General features: G+C 39.8%; 5 protein-coding genes across 7 annotated transcripts; 2 read left to right on the top strand and 3 right to left on the bottom strand.

The window, feature by feature from the left end:
- The first annotated feature begins 388 nt into the window (after positions 1-388).
- LOC117781913 lies at positions 389-2,639 on the top strand. The gene is made up of 4 exons (XM_034618798.1): positions 389-498; positions 1,617-1,978; positions 2,044-2,236; positions 2,313-2,639. The coding sequence occupies exons 2-4, from the start codon at positions 1,643-1,645 to the stop codon at positions 2,615-2,617; spliced, it is 834 nt and encodes a 277-aa protein (XP_034474689.1). The 5' UTR covers positions 389-498; positions 1,617-1,642; the 3' UTR covers positions 2,618-2,639.
- A 1,451-nt stretch (positions 2,640-4,090) lies between these two features.
- On the bottom strand, positions 4,091-12,833 carry LOC117780212 (protein spitz). 3 transcript variants are annotated; one of them, XM_034616650.1, is made up of 3 exons: positions 12,580-12,833; positions 7,899-8,194; positions 4,091-5,637 (listed from the first exon to the last, which is right to left on the bottom strand). In XM_034616650.1, the coding sequence occupies exon 3, from the start codon at positions 5,370-5,372 to the stop codon at positions 4,593-4,595; it is 780 nt and encodes a 259-aa protein (XP_034472541.1). In that variant the 5' UTR covers positions 5,373-5,637; positions 7,899-8,194; positions 12,580-12,833; the 3' UTR covers positions 4,091-4,592. The 3 variants fall into 3 exon arrangements, with proteins under 3 accessions (XP_034472541.1, XP_034472542.1, XP_034472543.1); XM_034616651.1 differs by lacking the exon at positions 12,580-12,833 and adding an exon at positions 8,974-9,084; XM_034616652.1 differs by lacking the exon at positions 7,899-8,194.
- A 454-nt stretch (positions 12,834-13,287) lies between these two features.
- Positions 13,288-14,727, top strand: LOC117782141. Its single transcript, XM_034619117.1, has 2 exons — positions 13,288-13,547; positions 13,607-14,727. The coding sequence occupies exons 1-2, from the start codon at positions 13,365-13,367 to the stop codon at positions 14,570-14,572; spliced, it is 1,149 nt and encodes a 382-aa protein (XP_034475008.1). The 5' UTR covers positions 13,288-13,364; the 3' UTR covers positions 14,573-14,727.
- LOC117782143 (probable phosphomevalonate kinase) lies at positions 14,616-16,011 on the bottom strand. The gene is made up of 2 exons (XM_034619118.1): positions 15,695-16,011; positions 14,616-15,626 (listed from the first exon to the last, which is right to left on the bottom strand). The coding sequence occupies exons 1-2, from the start codon at positions 15,766-15,768 to the stop codon at positions 15,137-15,139; spliced, it is 564 nt and encodes a 187-aa protein (XP_034475009.1). The 5' UTR covers positions 15,769-16,011; the 3' UTR covers positions 14,616-15,136.
- A 415-nt stretch (positions 16,012-16,426) lies between these two features.
- On the bottom strand, positions 16,427-18,209 carry LOC117782140 (E3 ubiquitin-protein ligase Hakai). The gene is made up of 3 exons (XM_034619116.1): positions 17,747-18,209; positions 17,195-17,682; positions 16,427-17,138 (listed from the first exon to the last, which is right to left on the bottom strand). Exons 1-3 carry the CDS (start codon positions 18,117-18,119, stop codon positions 16,635-16,637), a joined length of 1,365 nt encoding a protein of 454 aa, XP_034475007.1. The 5' UTR covers positions 18,120-18,209; the 3' UTR covers positions 16,427-16,634.
- Between the last annotated feature and the right edge of the window lie 7 nt (positions 18,210-18,216).

Raw genomic sequence — 18,216 nt, 5'->3', positions numbered from 1 at the left:
AGCTACTGTTTAATTTATCGTTCTAATTACAGTGTTGGCTACCTCAAGTCGCAGATCGATTAACAATCAGTCGACCGATGATTCGATTATTGTTATCGTTGCAACAATAAGCGCAACTTCGTCGTATTTTATTTAAGCTTGTGGTTGTCAATTCAAATGATCTGCTCTACACATAGTTAGTATGCACATCTGTAGATTTATCGCAATTCGTATGTATTTGAACAGCTTCCCCAGAGGAAATTGATATGGAATGCTATAAAAATAATACTGAGCTAATGTTCTTATTTGCGATTTGCGGTTTGCGGCCATACATACTTATATACATGTGCTTTTATATATTCATTTTACTCACTGAAATTATGTTCGATTAGTTGAATTATTTACGACAACGAAGACAGTCATTGGGAACTTTGCTCGCGCTTAAACAATTAATAGGCAACCCGTGTCATTCGGCATTGGCTTTTAAGATATGCCCACAACAATAGTATAACCGTAAAGGTATGCGCCAATTTAATAGTTCACAGACGCAATTATCAGTCGCAGTACTCCCAAACTAAGTATTTGTTGTAACTAATACATTTAACACAAAAAAAACATTATTGTTCTACGCAGATAAGAGCGTTGTACAAATTATCTGACACTAAAAAAAAACTGCAGTCGAGCAAACTTGATTGTTAGAGACCCAGTAGTTATTTTATAATTTAAAAAAAAAGCAAAGAAAAAATATTGAAGAATGAGTAGTCAAAAAAATTTAATAGAATGAAAAAACTTTTGGAGCTGGACTCAAACATAGGCCGGCAACCGTAAGAATCGTGTGCATTAATCATAAGCCAAATTACTATCACTAAGCAAATAACCTATAGAGAGGTCATTTCATACAACGAGGTGTCCACAAAAAAGCTTGAAATTGCGTCCACCAGTGAAATTTACTATGGACCAGTGAAATACAGCCGGTTCTTTTTTCAAGTACATAGTAAAATTCACTGGTGGACGCAATGTCAGGCTTTTTTTGTGGACACTTTCGTTGTAAGAAATGACTTCTCTATAGGTTATTTGCGTAGTGTTACTATTTTGTAGTGATGTAATAATACATCAAAATATCGAAAACTCGATTTTAGTAGATGCTTTTTTCAAATAATTTAACTCGATAAATTTTTTTAAATCTGATAAAATAGAAAGTGAAATCCGCAACAGGCCTGAATAAATACATTTTTTCTACATATATTACATTTCGACATAGAATTCTATTTTAGTTAACTGTACTGCAATAAATCCTGCAGAATCTGTTTCTTATTAAATTGTCTGTGTAATTAGTTCTTAATAATTTTCTGAGGAGAGAGGGTGTTCGTACCATAGGAATATGACAGCGGTGTCCAAAGTAGGCCATAAAATAGTTTTACCCATCATAAAGGTATTTTCAGCCTACTTTATCCTAATTTTGCACATTACTGGAGTGTGATCATCCAATTTAATAGCTCTAGTTCTTGTAGTCTCTTAAGTCTAAGTGAAGATTATGAATATATACAAATTATAAGGTCGGTGATGCCTTAAGGTCGGTGTTACGCACATATTACTTTCGGCCAATTTAATAGACCCTTCGCACTTTTTAAGTACAGGGCTGAAAAATAACTTGCGGTACGCAATGTCGGAGCATCACCCGGCGGTCACTAGTAATCAGGTTGTCGTCGATTACGGAAGCACGGCGAGAGTGAGTCCAAGTCCGAGTACATCCCGTACACAGCGATTGCCTTCGTTTGTATTAATCAACGAATCTCCAAATTCTCAACGCTACACGAGAATGAGAATGTCTCACAATACGCTACAATGTGAATCCCAGAGGACTTGGGATCGCTTGGAATACTTTTTGAATGTGGTGAATCAGATGTGCATTGGATTTATAACCATATATATGTCATATATTACGCTGAGAACGGGCCTACAAGGAACTGGACTTCATGCCTGGCTGGTTACTATTGGGGTAAGTTCTCTCTGGGATGTATTATAAATAGCATTCGAGTATTTTTATCACATTGTTTATTGCAGTTCTCGTTTTTCATGGCGGAGGGAGTTATGGTCCATTATGGCAACAATGTTTTAACAAACAGTTACAAGCGAAATACAAAAACCACAATACACTGGATACTTTTGACACTGGGCGGTACCTCTGGTGCCGCTGGGGCATTAATCAAAATGATACAGAAGGGGTTCTCGTTGCACTCCACTCACGGTAGACTGGGTGAGTAATAAGATCTAAAAATGTCATGCTCTCAACTTACAAGCAATCCGGTTATATGCTCTATATATACATGTAGGTATAACCGCTTTCATACTCTGCCTGCTGTCCATGAGCTCAGGATTGGGAGCACTTTGTTCGACACGTGTTAAAAAACTCATCACGCCCTTGTTTAACAAAGCAATCCACAATTTCTTGGGAATCGCCTGCTTTGTCATCTCTATGGTAACTCAGTATTACGGATACGAGACGGGTTACTTTAAGAAGCGCGCGGAAACCGATCTTCAAATCTTGTTGAAATGTGTAACACTCATATCGCTCGTTCTGACCAGCATAGGCCCTCTCAAGGCATTCTATAATAAAATAAAGTCTATTTCAAAATAGTTTTAACACAAAGCTCAAAAACTTTATGTATATGAATATATCTGTATAATGAGACTCTCACATTGCTAGTGTGCCCCCGACACGTGATCTCTTACTTATTATTGATAAAAAAAAAAAAAAAACCCACAATGCCTACTTGCTTGGCAAACAGATGGAATTCCCCACTTAAAAAATGTGCATACTGCTGTGAATTGCGCTAATACAAAAGCACTATCTATTTCGTATATTGAAAGCCGAATTATAGATAAGATCGTCAATGTGTTGCCGAGACACGTACTGCTGATATGTAGATTCCGTTTGACAGGAACATTCAGCATTGTCAAAAGATTAAACTATGTCGCATATTGTTCCAAAAATTTACTTGTTAAAACGAATCTCGCAGGCACTGTACAGTACAGCTTAAATACAAGTATCTAAATAATATTTAAAAAAAAAAAAACCAGATTATTAATAATTATGATCACAGGGTATTCCAATATAAGAACACTTCATGCAATTTTCATTTAAGTGACTCTAATGCTTGTTATAAACGGTTAATAAACTGATAAGTGATTGTGATTAAAAATTCGACTAAAATTTTTAACATTTCTATTATCATTTTGGGCTAATTAAAAATCGTGTTTGGGTATCTCTTGACAAGTAACTAATTAATATAATCTGATTTACAATTGATATTTTTAGCTACAAATAATCACGACCTATTTTAATCATGTTCTTCTAATCTGACTTCTTTTTATAATTTAACCCATTGAATGAATTGATGGATTATAGTAAAGTTGTTGTTTTTCGGAAACACATAAAGCAGTAAATACATGTCTTCAAATTATCGGTCCTGTTCCGGATTCCAGTTATGATTTTATAGCACTTATTTAAATGTATTTTTATTTTTAAAATGATCGATTTTTACTTTATAGGACCCAAATTAACCAACCAAAATTGTAATAAGGTAAACACTTAGAAAAAAATGATCAACACATATAAATGTAACAATGTACATTTTCGAGCCGAGCAACTTCGAAAAATGCATTGTTTTGTACAACAATTAATTTCCCACCTTTTTAAGTAAACGCCGCAGAAAAGTATGCAGTGTTTTCATTTCAAAAATTTTTTTTGAAAATGCTAAATGTATGCAGCAATAGTTTTCTTCTGATCACAATAGAAAACGCGCGCAAATCAAATTTATTTAATTTTTTATTAGCAATTTGACAATATTCGATTAAAAATTCTGCAAATTCTGCTTAAGACCGCGGACCAAGCCTGCCAGCCCGTTGCAAAGCTTCGCCACTGTTTTTGTTTAAGCTATTTTTCATCGCAAATGAGTTTTAAAAAATTGAGAAACAAAATTTTAAATTTAAAACGTTTTATTTAATAAAGAGAAGACATTACACTAAGTAGGTAAACCTTTTTAGGATAATTTTTATTTTCCCCTCTTCAAAATACTCCGCCCCTTTGCTAACCGAGTAAAACAATACATTTTTGGATATGCTTTTTTACATAAATAATATGCAAGTGCAGTGTATTTATAAAAAATTCTTCAATACATTCCGTACATATCTAGTGCGATAAATAATACTTGGCGTGTTCTTTCCATTTTGTTCGTTGTGGATGTGTATTTCGAATGATACGTATATCAGTTAGGAGTAAAATAAATATAGCTATAGCATATGGTATAAAAAATACATATTCGATTCATAATAGAGTACGGAGAGCACTGAACCAGGTTAGGGAATTGAATTTGGAGTTAATTTCTGGATTGAACCTGTATAGATTCAGGCTGCGTACAAGGCAAATACCGTATGGATTGGAATCCGAAGGTAACACTTAACATGTAAGTAGGACAGTACATAATAAGACTATTAAACTACGACTAAAGCACATAGAAATTCGTAATACGCATTTAAGACTTTTAACATAACATGCACAACGGGCAAGGTCATCATGATTGAATTAATCTGATTGTATTTTATATCAATTTTTATATCTTTGTGCTGCGCCTAACGGCAAAGGACATTAGAGCGTGCTCCAGCCGCAAGTGATAGGGTAACTTGCGTTCCACAAGAGGCTTGTCTCCGCCAGCGCAGCATTGAGAACGACAGCAATCGCACAGTTCGCAATCGCTTTCCTCCTCGTCATCGTCGTGCAGTTCACGCTCCAACTCGTAGGCCTTCTTGGCGGCACGCTGCTCAAAGCGCAAATAGAAAGCGAGACAGACGAATAGCATAAAGACGAGTGCACACATTGCACCGCTGGCGATGCTGGCCTTCTCCAACATTGGACGTGGTCGCTTGGGCAGATAGGAGCCATCGATTTCCTTGTACTCGCACCGTTGTCCCATAAAACCAATGGCGCACTCACAGCTGTAGACGGGCTGCTCGGCAATCTTGACCGCAAAGCAATGGGCATCATTGAGACAGTACCAGGCATCAAAGTTCTCTGGGCATTTGTATGTGGGGAATGTTATGTTTGGCCTGGGCGTTGTTGTTGTCGTTGTTGTGGTTGTTCTAGGTGTTGTCACCATTGTTGGCAGCGACTGTGTGGGCGGCACCGCTGTACCGGACATGGATGATGAGATCGATGGACGCGGCTTGGGTACTGTGCGGCTGGAGCATGCTTCGATAATAACCGGACAGCCGAGAAAACTGACCATCAATAGCAACAGCATAATGCCCATTCTGTATTTGTCAAATACTCTGGTTGTTATCATTGTTGTTGTTGTTGTTGTTGATAATGTTGTGGTTGTGCTTGTGGAATGCATTAGCAATTTATAGCTTCACGTTCTATTTGGTTTGCAACTTTGTTTGGTTTCTCTTAAAATGCTACAATATATACTTATAAAAAAAACAAAAAAAATTCTAATACAACTATCACAAAGTTTAAATAAATCGTTCTGCACAGCGAGGCGTCGTCAAAGGATCTTTGGAATTCAGTTCATAAACTTTACTATAACCGTCTATCTTGTAACTACATTAAACAGTATCTGTATCTGAGTGTGTGGAACGTAATGTTGATCAACGGCGTATCTGTGAAGAAGACACAAGCGCATTAGTTAACTTGAATTGCATGGAAACAATGGTTAAATATACTCAAAACCAAATACAATATAATATTAAATCAAAATAATAAATATCTTTCAGTATACTCGTTATCCTAGATAAGATTTAAGCTATATAAAATGATATGAATTAATTTAGAATTTGAACTAAATGTGATTTGACATTTGAATTTATTCACATTTTCGACACCAATTCACTGCAATTTTTATTGTTGCTAATTTTGTAATTTTTCATTCGATTTTGCATTGCTTTTCATGTTGTTTTCCGTTGATTATCCTAGCTCATCAAAGCTGGCTGTGATATGCGTCGGGTATCCATATCACAACCACTTGATGAGGCTTAGATAAGCAACATCAAAAAGTATCTTTGATGGCAATTATTTTTGTGGGCGTGGCGTGTATAACTTAAAGATTGATTTTCTACCCACAACAGAAACAGAAAGAGAGAAAGATAGAGCGATAGAAAGGGAAAGTGATGTGTAATTTGTGGGTAATTATAGTATGTTGAGTGCAGAGTATGTATGCTTGATCTGAGAGTTGATAAATCGATCGTTTGATGTAACTTACATTACGCTAAGCTCATCAAAGCTGGCTGTGATATGCGTGCAAAGCTTTTAAAATTCATTTCACAACCACTTTGTGAGCGCAGCATGAATGTGCCAATCTTATGCAGGAGGAGACTTTTAACAAGTGTGTATATCGAGATAGACATATAGGAGGGATTGTAAATGAGGTGGGCAAGGGCGAAGTGAGTGGGACGGTATGTGACATTTATGATTGAATTTGGCTTAATGATTTAAATGTAGTGAAACAGTTTAATTAACAATAACAACAAGTATAACACATGCATATTTTAAGTAACATTTTTTGTATATTTTTTTTGATTATTTGATTATATATTTTGTTTTTTTTTGTTTGGAGCATCGTGTCGCTCCTCAAAGCTGGCTGTGATATGAATAGGCATAAATAGGCAAACATTTCACAACCACTTTGAAGAATGACACAAATCTCTTTCTTTCCCCACCCATCTCCCCAAGTTGTTCATTCAAAACACACGCGAGGCTCGCTCTCTTTATCTTCTCCCTCTCTGTCTCTCTTTTGTTGGTGCTGTTGAGATGCTTCTCTTACTTCGTTGTTACGTTTTCAATTCTCACGGCCACTGAACGCGATGCGCCTTTTTTTTTTTTTGCTTTGTCGTCGCATAATAACAAATAAATAAATAAAATAAAAAAACAAATAACAAAAGCGGCGACAACATGTTGTTAATTATGTTAATGACGATGACGACAATAATGATGATGATGATGATGACTGAGATAGTACACAAATCTGAATGGATGAAGCTTTCGTATTTCGTACATTGCAATTTGTGCAAAAATGAATTAAAGTCAATTTTTGGCGTACGCTATATTAATGATAATAATACAATTACCCACAGACACACACACACACACATAAATACCGCAACAGCAACGACGAACAACAACAACAACAATATTAAAAGGAAATAAATATGATAATAGTGTTCACTTCACCGTACGCTGACACCAACAATAAACAATCAATATATGTTTGTATGTAAAAACACAGACATAATGACAATACTTAGGGAGCTCATTGCACTCAAATGAGCATAAAAAATACGATGACACCAAAGCGCCGTCAATTTGTCGCCAATTTTATGATAACGACTTAAAAGAAATTATACAAGTGTACCTATATATATATATATATATATATGAAAAACAAACAACTAAATAAAAGCAACTGCAATTAAAAAAGCACAAATTTGAAAAGTCTTTGTTGTTATTTTGTTACTTCCTTCGCATCGCATTCAGAGCGATAACTAGAATTTCCGTTATACAAATTAAATCAACATTGGCGCTGTTTAAGAGGAAGTAGAAAGAAGCCGCATAAAGTAAAAGTTGAATAAACATACGAATTGCGATTGAACTTGCAAGCGCGTAGGTCAAGATCATCAGCACCTTTGGTTTTGCGTTGCATTGCTTTGCTTTGATATGCATTCGGCCTATCACTAATGGGAACGACGACAATAAAAAGAAAACAAGTTCAATTTTCGTAGTTGTGTCAGGTGGCAACGCCGGCAAAAGGTAATAAATGTTGGTAATGATACGAATAGCAAACATAAGAATTACTTTACGTGCAAGACAAAAACAAAATAACAGCAAACACTACGTAAGCAACAACAACAAATATGTGCATACATACATGACAATTGGCACCGTGCAAAAGAGAACATCAACAACAACAATAACACCCGCTAATAATACTTCTGCTTCTGCGGCGACTTCTGCTCGGGTCGTTGCCGTTTAACTGCTACTGCACCGCTCTCTTTTTCGCTTTCTCTCTCTTTCAGTCTGTTTTTATGCTGCTGTGTTGTTTGTTGCTGTAATTTTCATGTTGCCTTGTGCTCTTTCATTCTTGGGCGTCGCTGCTGTACGAGTTCGTTGCTCGTTGTGTGCTAGGCTATATATGTGTGCGTCTGTGTGTGCGTGTTTAGAAAACTGTAAGAAAAGCGGAGTGTGTGAAAACTATGGTTAAAGCTGAATTCTACCATAACGAAACACCAGACACAAGCCACACAACCGCATCCAAGCACACAATCACATTCGGCATTTGTTGCGGCCGTTTCAAAAATTTTACCGGTTTTTTTTGCGTAAAAATAAAGCGCAAAAAACAAGTCATACTAGTTTTTGTTGTTGGATGGGCACAAAAGAGATAGCAAGTGTCTCCACTTAGTGGCGACAACAACCAATTTTCGAGGTGTGTTGTATAAGCCTGCATAAATGTGTATATATATATATATATATATAAATATATATGTGTGTGTTTGTGAGCATCAGTGTGCGTGCGTGAGAGTTCAAGTGCATACGCTTGTATGTGTGTTTATGTCTACACTTCGTCGCGCAGGGAGAGTATCTCATTTATTTTTTCCTCTTTAGCTACTCTTCATTGTGTCTGTGTGTGAGCGCGGGAATGTTGTCAAGAATTCTAAGAATTTTAGCCAAGCGACTGGGGGCGCGGGCAAAAAAGCAAAACGAGTGGAGATTATGACAAATTATAATGTATGGCCACATTTTACACGCTTTATATGAGAAACGTAGTTTTATCCAATTAATCTGTCCCTAACATTTAAATTCCAGCAATAATACACACTCATTTGCAGACGCAGCACGCAAGACTGGACAGTTTTTAATTAAAAAGTCAACATAATAAATGTATCACTATTATCCACTGTATTCCAAATAAAGATTAAAACGCATTCAAGTTTTTCATTGATTACCAAAAAATAATGATACGATACAAATAACAAAATCACTTGGCATGACGCCGACGCTGCCATCAGCAGCAGCAACTCAGAAAACACGACCGCATCGCAAACACTTTGAAAGACAACTGAGGACTGCACAAAACGTAGCAAACGAAAGCAAAGAGCAAGAGCAGAGCGTGGCCAGACTGCTTGAACAAGAGACCAAGCAAAGTAGACAGACGCCAACGCCGTGGCGTTTTCATTTGCTGTTTCTGTATCTCTGTATTAGTGTGTGTTGTCGGCACACAGACGACGCAAAAATGCTGCAAAAATAACATAAATGAAAACAAGAACAGCAACAACATACGGCTTGTTTGGAGCTGGTTGTTTTTGTTTTGGTGTTGCCAGAAGGTTTCGCACGCTATACATAGTAGGATCAACATGTTGACATGCCGTCACCGCCACCGCTGTCGTCGTTGTCGACCGACCAGTTTGTAGGAACAAAAAGCACACAAACAAGAAGTGACGCAGGGCGGCGGTAAAAAGCAGGTAGGCAAACGGGACGAACAGGATGAGACCCAGACTTGGATGACGACTTCTGCGGCTGCTTAAAGCTTGTTGTCTTGGCGAATTCGTGGAAATCTGTTCGATGCGCAGGCGCGCACGTAAACAACATTCCTCGGGGCATTTGCAATGGGTCCGTCGACTCGGTCTGTTTTATCTCTCTCCTTCACTTAATGCGCGCCAAAAAACTAAACGCGCGCCAAGGATGCTGTAGTTGCCAGATAGTCCCAATTGACTTCAATTTGCAAATAACGCCTAAATTTAAAAAAAATTTCCCAACTACCTACCACTACTGTATTTAAAAACGTTACAACTATTTACACACATAGTTGCCGGTGCCTAGCTGAAAGCGATATCGAATACGTTAGGAATGTTGTTAGAAGTGGGCCAACGACACCAGTCCAAAAAGCCACAATTGACGTCACAATTGACGAAGATGCCGAAGTGCAAGCCTGGCGCAATTCTTTCTCGGTTAGCTGTTTACGGATCTTGCCAGTCTTAAGTTGTTATACCAATAAAAGGTCATTTGTATTTACAAATAAGACAATTCTTAGTACAACGAAACACATGGACTTGAATGCTTCTCATGGACTAAGATTTTTTTCATATTTTATGAAAAATTAACATTGCCTTTTGTCAGTTAAGTTGTTGTTGCTGCTGCTGATGCAATTATTGCACTTGTTGTGTGCGTAGGACATTGAACCAGCGGCAAGCGAAACGCACGCAACATTTACTCAGTGGCAACATCAACTTAGACCAACTACAAAAAATCAATAAACAATGCTGAGAGCTTATTAAGCGCCATTGAGGCAAAGACACAGTCAAACCGTTCGTTTACCGATGTCGATAAAAGGTCATGCGAGAAAAATGTTGCCAATTTGAGATTGGGGCTGGGTCGTCTAGTCTGGGTCGCGAGACGATGTCAGACTAGACATCCAAAGCAAATTGTAACGGTAATCATTAGATAAACACACTCACACACACATTCATACACACTTAGACACCAACTCACATTTTCGCTCTCTCTCGCATTATTTGCATGCCGCTCTCCGGGTGTAGAGTTCGACGGCCTTCTTACGTAAAGACAGCAACAACACGATGCGCAGCGGCATTTTACTTCTTTCTAATAAGCAATCGAGAGAGACAGGGAGAATGGCAGCGTTGCCACATCGGTCGAAGCAGCAAACTCGTTTTTGTCCGTACGCTTCTACCTACACATGCACACGCATAACTATATGTGCTTGTGTCTTTGCAACTGTACAAGAACAACACGAAAAACTACAACAGAAAAAAAACAACAACCAACACGGCGCAGACGCCAAATGAACGCTCCCCGCCCTCCGTCTGTCGTCTCTCTCGCTCTTTCTTTCAGTGTGTGTGTGTGTGTGTGTGCGAGTAAACGATTTTTATTTTTCTGAATGTAAAGGAAGTGGCACGTACTGTACACAGCGCACCACCGCTGCCTGCTGCTGCTGCTACGGCTGCTACCGACGAGGGATCAAACTAGGGAGTGAGAGGTACAAAAAAAAAGACTACAACGACCGACGCTGTGGTGGTGGTGGCAAACCAAGAAAGAGACCTGAGGAGCATGGACTGAAGCTGAATTAGTGGTGGAGGTGGGTGTGGGGGACTGTGGGGAACGGGTGTGTGCAGCATACCTACTATAAACAGGAAATTGAATTTACAAACACATGCATACATATTTATGTACATATGTATGTACATACACGACGGCAAATTGTTGATGAACCGACAAGCGGACGTGCTGCTTAATTGACAAATGGGCACAAGAGAGCGAGAGAGCGAGAGAGAGAGAGAGAGCGGCTTACCCAGAGAGAGATCAGACAAAGTTGATTGAAATCAATAGTCGCCGTACAAGTGTTTGCATGTAGACATGTATGCTTGAATGTATGTATGTATGTTTGCATGTGTGTGTATGTCCGACAGCGTGTGGAATGTGTGAAAAAACGCGGCCAATGACGGCAACGGCAATCAAACAACGCTCGCTGTCGTCTATACTATGTGGAATTCTGGAATGTCCAAGTATCTTCTCGTCGCGTGGAGACTTTTACGTCGCTGTCGTTGCTTCGTCTTTGCACCTGACACGCGCAGGCGGCAGAGGCACACCCTGCAGCCAAATAAGATGGCATTGGTGTCGTCTGTTTCCGTTGTCGTTTGACCCCATGTACATATGTATGTATATATACAGATATAGGCATACAAACATACACATTTATTAAAATTTAACAAGTTGCACAATTAAATAAGTTAGATGCTCTGTATGCACATCCATACATGTGTAGAAATACACAAATAGTCGTTAAAGTGTATGTGCAGCTTGCATCGTAATTGCAGATGGCGACCGACCTACACATAGTGTGTAGTTTTTACTCGGAAATGAGCAATGAATGAAATTTCGTTGTTTTCAGCTAATACAGTCACACACACATGCCAGCCTACTCACGCATTTATACATTCTGCATATACACAACAATATACATACATACATACAAATGTATATATTTGGAGCAAGAGAGAAAGTCTACAATATGTCGGGCCAACAGACGCGTTGCCAACTGAGTGGATAAATTGTTTACTTTTTTGCTTGCCGGCTATATTAGCACAATGAACACTATAATTAAAAAATCAAAAAACAATAACATGCAAAATACAATTGGTACAATAATGAAGGTGACGCTCGCTGCTGCGCACTAACCTACATTAATGTAAGACAAAATGTGGCTGCATAATCAAGTAGTTGGCAACGCCGCAAACTAGTTTTCTTTTACACGCAGCCTCAAACTCTCCGCATTGAGCGACACATGGCTGCGGTGTGTGTGTATGTAAAGGAGACGGCAATTGAAAAAAAAAAAACGACAAATACATACATACGAATACGAATTTACTGCTGCTTGCGGTGCGCCTGGGGCCACACACATTTTACACACAAGTGTATTTTGTCTACTGCGTAAAAATGGCCGAAATAATTTTCCTTGGCGTTTAATTGACAAAAATCTAGCGTTTTCATTTAGCAATTTATGTTTATTTGAAGATTGCCAATTCCAATTAACTTACATTTGGTTTTTTAATAGCCAGCAAAACCTTTCGCCGCTTCCAAAATACTTTTTACATGCTTTGCACACACGCGCACATTACTTTTTGCGAATACTGCTGAGTATTTGAATTTTTTCGTAGTTTTACAATTAAACACTTAAAAAGCACACATTTTCATTCTTTTCGTTTTAATTTAATCCATCCGTGCTATGCTTGTAGTTGTTGTTTCAGTTTATGCACTCAATATACTTCGAAGCTGCCACCCGGCAAAATTTTCCGATCTGGCAAGCCATACCATTTTAGGTGTTTTGTCTAAAATAGTAAACTTGAACAACAAATACCTTTGTGTAATTTCTCTTAATTTTAAAGGTAGAATCTTTTAAAATTTGAGCAGAAATTTTGTTAGAATTTATTCGATTTTTACATTGTTTTTAGAGTCAAACTATTTAACTTCTTCCCCCAAGGAGTAACGAACTTCAAACATTCATTAAGGTGAACACCTTTATTTTACATAATTTAGAATTTTAAATTTTCTTTTTTAAAATTTGTCTATAAATCGATGTCTGAAAATGCCAGAACTTGCTATAAAAAAGTAAGTTGGCTCCGTGAATATCTGCGTCCACCACTAATGTTAACGTCGGTAACATTTATTAACACATCTGGCAAGCGTTGCCAGCAGCAAAAATAGTAAACATTCAAAATCGATTTATTTATCGACGCTAGAAACGTCTCCCGCATTTTTCATTTCAAACAAGCGCATTTATTTTATTTACTACAACAAATTGAGACGAATTTGAAGCATTTTGATGGGCGCTAAAGTAACAAAGATTGAAGGCAGCTACTTGCCAGACACGCCAACATTAAATAAATTGCGCATTGCCAGCGCCACAGCACAGAATTCAGAGATGGAAATGTCGTCCACTCCTTGCCGAGAAAATAAAGAGCTACTTGATCCTCGATCTCCCAATGGCTGCCGCACTCCACTGAATGTGAGTATGCATAACTAACATACATATGGAAAATGATTAATTGAAAAGTGCTATTGCAGTTTCTGCAGCCAGAGCCCCGGATAATGCAGGCAGCTGCTTCAACAGAACCAGTAAATGAAAATGCATTTGCACAGCTGCGCAAGCGTCTGCTTAAAGGTTTCTCCTTGAATGATCCACGTTCCCCGCAGCTGAATCGTACTCCTTTGATTCTAGATGAGGCCATTGATCGTACACTGAACATGGACGACACATTTTCCGATCTGTTTGTGGAAACGCGTGTTCCAGTGGCAGAGACAGCGACAGCGGCAGTGACTGCTGAAGTTGTTGTCCCAAGCAGTGAAGAGTCCGATTTGCACAACAATAGTTCGCTGGAGATTGTGTCGCTGGCTTACGATGAGGAGGAAACAATGCCTTGTGATATGTTGTTCCAAAAGACGCCACCACAAATGAGCTATGATCCGCGCTCTCCAAGCGTCGGTGTGGAGCGTACTCCCATCATATTCTGTGATGATGACGAGTCGGAGGCACGTGAGACTCAAATGTTGGAGGAGATACTTGAAACTCTCACACTTAATCTCAGCAACGAGAGCAGCATGGCTTCGTTTGTGAGCGCAGCAGGTGCCGAGATCAGTCTAGATGAACCACAGTTTCAGGCTCAGACTCGACCTGCTAATAAACATTTGGAGCGTGTGCGCCTGGGCAACAAGCGACGTGTGGCTCCACGCAAGCCGGCACGTGCCAGTAAATCGCAGATATATATCGACTCTACAGAGGGACACACCAGCACCCCGAAGAGTACCCCAAAGAGCACCCCGAAGAACACTCCCAATGCGGCGACACAACGCACTCCTCTCAGCTGTGTCAACAAGAATCGCATCCATTTCCGTTCGCGCTCAGTGGAAAAGGATCTGCGGAAGACCCAGCTGCCATTGCAATGTTTCGATGATCAGCTGAATCCCAGCGAGCGCGTCAATGTGACCAGCTTGCGCTTACTCATGTCCGCTGAGGACAACCTTCAGGGCTAGAGGATCACGTACTAAGAGTTTTTAGTAGATTCATTGCCTTAATTATATCCACACAGCCCACCAATCATTTATTTTTATCAAAGTATACAAATATACATATATTTTAAAAACATTGCTCTACAAAAATATACGCACTATTTGCGGAATACTCAAAACGCGAGTTTTTGTTCAAGCACCAGAATTGACAAAATTCTGAATTTTTAGAAATTACTTCAAAGAGTGTTGGTTTTTTTAAATTACCGAGGCAGATTGAAGTAGAGAGAGTGGAGAGTCAGGTTAACTTAGTAACGCAGCTGATCAATGGAATAAATCAAGATTTGGGGCCGGTTTTTCAATGTCTCCTTAAAATTTATAAAATATATAAAATTTGACATTGATTTCTATACATTTTACGTCAAAATATCTGTTGTATGGTTATAAAATCCCTTAATTAGACATTGAAAAACCGGCGCTTAGAATCTTGACAATAATATTGAAATTTACAATATTATGAAAAAAGGTACTGAGTGTATAAATAAGATCAGATTTTTTTTAAAAATATTTGTCGCCTTTTCTTTCTTGCTTTTAGTTAAACTTTAATGTGGTAAGAAGTTGATCTATGAGTTGATCTCCGTCTCCGTCTTCTGCATTGTTCTCCAGCACATGATCAAAGGTGACATGGTCATCTAAATCACATTCTGAGGTCACATCATCCACACCGGCTGTAAATTGCCAACCTCTCGCTCTACGCGTCTCTAAATTTGAGGTCAAGCGTAGGGTTTCAATCATTTCATGGCCGTAGGTCTCGTAAAACCAGCGTATGTCATTTTTACGGCGTATATCGCTTACGATCACGTAGTCCACGGACTGTAGAGAGGCTTCCTTCATGGCCGCACGACAAAAGAAGCCATAATCCTGACTGCGCACCTCATCACTCCATATTATCATGTCACGTCTATACTGTTCTTTGTATGGCCCATCGCTGAGCATAGCGGTAATATCCAGCTCGAGTTTACGTGCCCACTCCCGTTTAATGGGCTCCGAAATTCGCACAATCATTGCACGATCCGCCAACCTGTTGAGAGTGTCAAAACAATTACTATACACACTGTAATTGGCGGTGTCATTCATAAACCAGCTTACCGACTTTGCAACCTTTCTGATATATAATCCTTTCCGCATTTTCGCTTTCCACTAATCAGTAATATCTTACGCATAATTAAAAAGTTTATATAAACAACAAATTTAATCTACTTTCACTTTTATTTGTGTTCACCACAGATTGAGCTGCCCTCAATAATGTTTGTTGCTTATATCACAAATGTCTCCTGCGTTTATCTCATAGTTCAGTCATTATCTCATTGTACTTATGTTAATTGTTTTGAACAATTGTTCTCAGTAGGTTGTGTTCTGTTATTTTTGAATTATATGTATTAGAATTTGTTTACAATTCTGTTTGGCTCTGAAGGTGCCCACACACGACAATTTTTATCGTGCGTGGAGTAGCTGGCAAGCGGCTCGTTGGTATTTGAAAAATTTTAATTTCCAACTCAAATAAACTTCCAAATCAAAACACACCAAACGTCAATTAATTTAAACGTCAATGAGATAAAATTGAATAAAATATTTATTGAAAACGTTGTTACTGACGAGTCGCTCGCCGTCTGGAGGCAAAGGAAAACTTCGACGAGCCGAGCATGCTCAGCGCACATGTTTGTCGTGTGTGGGCACCTTAACGGTAGGAGTTATCGTTACGACACCCAATATCGATAACGATTCTTGCCAACGGGCAGATTCAAATGAGCGCTCGTCAATTCGCTTTATATAAAATAAGTAAAAATTCGTGCATGCATTTAAAATACAGAGTTTTTATGTAAAGTTGTTGTATTTAGGGTAACCATTTTTCAGTCGTTCACAATGATATCGATCTTATCGGTATCGGCAGTTTCGCGCATTTTAAATTGATATTCGAATAACGATATATTTGCATACATAAGATTCATTTTATACAATTTTTTTATTTGTACAAAATAAAATTACGTAAACCATGCGTAAAAAGTTTAGGTTGTTTCTTCTTCCATTTTTATCTATAATATTGCGATGACTGCCAGTTGCTGCTTCCGCCGCTTGCCGCATTGCTTGTCTCATAGCCGCCTGTCAACTGAGCGGCATTACCTGCATTAGGATTACTACCTGCTCCGGCCGCTGATCCGATACCACTCGCACCAGCACCGCCAGCTGTACCACTCGAGCCGGTCGGCGGGCCGGCTGTTGCTGTACCTGGATTTCCGCCAAAAGAGGCTAACACGCTGCTATAGTACGAGGCATCTGCCACCGACTCCGACTTGTGTGTGCCCTTCTTTAGGGTCTGGTGCAACGATGCCTTGCCCTGATGACACTCCTGGGCATTCGCATTGTTAATGCGTGCCAGATTTGCCTGTGTAAGTGATGAATGCGTGTGGTTGTTGGTTCGATCGGCAGATCCCGGTGGAGGTATAGAGCCAATGCCACTGACCGAACCGCGTGCCGTAGAGCGTTGCTGCAGAAGGGCAGCTGCAACAGAGGAGGCGGCTGAGGACTCGGAGAGCTGCAAGGGCAAGCATTAGACAGGGTGCTTTGTTAGGAGCCATAGCAACTACTCGCCTTGCGCTGCTTATGCAACTCCAGGCCGCTCATCTCCGTCACCTTCGATTCGACACCCGAGGCTGTTGTCAACGGCGGTGGCGCCACATGCCTGTGATTGATATGCGCCTGCAGATCGCGTTGTGATAAATAGGTGCGACGACACCCGGTACTTCCGTAGCGACTGCCTCCATGTGTGCACATGAAGACTGTGCCCAAGCCAGACTGCTCGACGCGCAACACTTTATCGCTACAGCGTGGACATGTCTTGATTGGCTCGGCGCGGGCGCATTTGAGGCAGAATACATGCTTGCAGGGTATCATGCGGCCATAGACGAGTATAGGCTTGTCACACTGGTCGCAACAGTGAATCATGGGATTCAGCACCTTCTCACCAATGAGGCTGACTTTGTGGTTCCACTTCAGGCGCAACATTGGCTCGGGCGGACCCCGCGATAATGTGGTGAACGTTGGCGCCTCCAACTGTGAGATGTCTGCTTCCATATCAACTGCAAATAACGACGGCAGTTGAGTGCATTTTCTTAAATCGAAATGCCCACTTTAAAAACTTACTTGTTTGAGCCAACACTGACGGCGGCGGTGCTACCTGCTGAGGCGGTGGTAGCGTTTGCGGCGGCGTCATATTTTCCATGGGTGTCGCTTGTTCCTCGGCTACTGTTGTTGGCGTCTCAATCTCATTCTCCTTGTCGACTTCTTGCATTACAACATCCGCTGCACACTCCAGGCTCGTTAGACTATCGTCCAGTGCTCCTCCATTGCTGGATGCCACGACGAGAGCAACGCCAACGCCACTTTCATATGTTTCCATTGTACTGCTAGTGTCATCAATTTTCTTTCCACGGCCCCGGCCACGACCGCGTCCACGACCACGTGCCCGTGAGCCTCGACCACGTCCACGACCGCGCTTTACCTCATCAGTATCCATTTAACGTTTATATAAAGACAAAAATATATATTTTTCACTTTTGTTATTCTTTCTGCGTCTGCTGCCTCTGGCTTCTTAATATGGAATCGTTCGGGCT

The sequence above is a fragment of the Drosophila innubila genome, assembly GCF_004354385.1.
Source record: "Drosophila innubila isolate TH190305 chromosome 2L unlocalized genomic scaffold, UK_Dinn_1.0 4_B_2L, whole genome shotgun sequence".
Taxonomy (NCBI): domain Eukaryota; kingdom Metazoa; phylum Arthropoda; class Insecta; order Diptera; family Drosophilidae; genus Drosophila; species Drosophila innubila.
Note: the sequence above shows the minus strand (reverse complement) of the source record. Positions and strands in the feature narration are given on the sequence as shown.

Excerpts from the sequence above, each read along its gene's own strand:
- LOC117781913 (XM_034618798.1), top strand. The coding sequence starts at position 1,643 with ATGTCGGAGCATCACCCGGCGGTCACTAGTAATCAGGTTGTCGTCGAT. Across the intron at positions 1,979-2,043 it reads CCTGGCTGGTTACTATTGGG|TTCTCGTTTTTCATGGCGGA; the intron begins GTAAGTTCTCTC and ends TGTTTATTGCAG. Across the intron at positions 2,237-2,312 it reads CTCCACTCACGGTAGACTGG|GTATAACCGCTTTCATACTC; the intron begins GTGAGTAATAAG and ends ATATACATGTAG.
- LOC117780212 (XM_034616650.1), bottom strand. The coding sequence starts at position 5,372 with ATGCATTCCACAAGCACAACCACAACATTATCAACAACAACAACAACA.
- LOC117782141 (XM_034619117.1), top strand. The coding sequence starts at position 13,365 with ATGGGCGCTAAAGTAACAAAGATTGAAGGCAGCTACTTGCCAGACACG. Across the intron at positions 13,548-13,606 it reads GCTGCCGCACTCCACTGAAT|TTTCTGCAGCCAGAGCCCCG; the intron begins GTGAGTATGCAT and ends GTGCTATTGCAG.
- LOC117782143 (XM_034619118.1), bottom strand. The coding sequence starts at position 15,768 with ATGCGTAAGATATTACTGATTAGTGGAAAGCGAAAATGCGGAAAGGAT. Across the intron at positions 15,627-15,694 it reads TCAGAAAGGTTGCAAAGTCG|GTTGGCGGATCGTGCAATGA; the intron begins GTAAGCTGGTTT and ends CACTCTCAACAG.
- LOC117782140 (XM_034619116.1), bottom strand. The coding sequence starts at position 18,119 with ATGGATACTGATGAGGTAAAGCGCGGTCGTGGACGTGGTCGAGGCTCA. Across the intron at positions 17,683-17,746 it reads GTCAGTGTTGGCTCAAACAA|TTGATATGGAAGCAGACATC; the intron begins GTAAGTTTTTAA and ends CGTTATTTGCAG. Across the intron at positions 17,139-17,194 it reads AGTTGCATAAGCAGCGCAAG|CTCTCCGAGTCCTCAGCCGC; the intron begins GCGAGTAGTTGC and ends TTGCCCTTGCAG.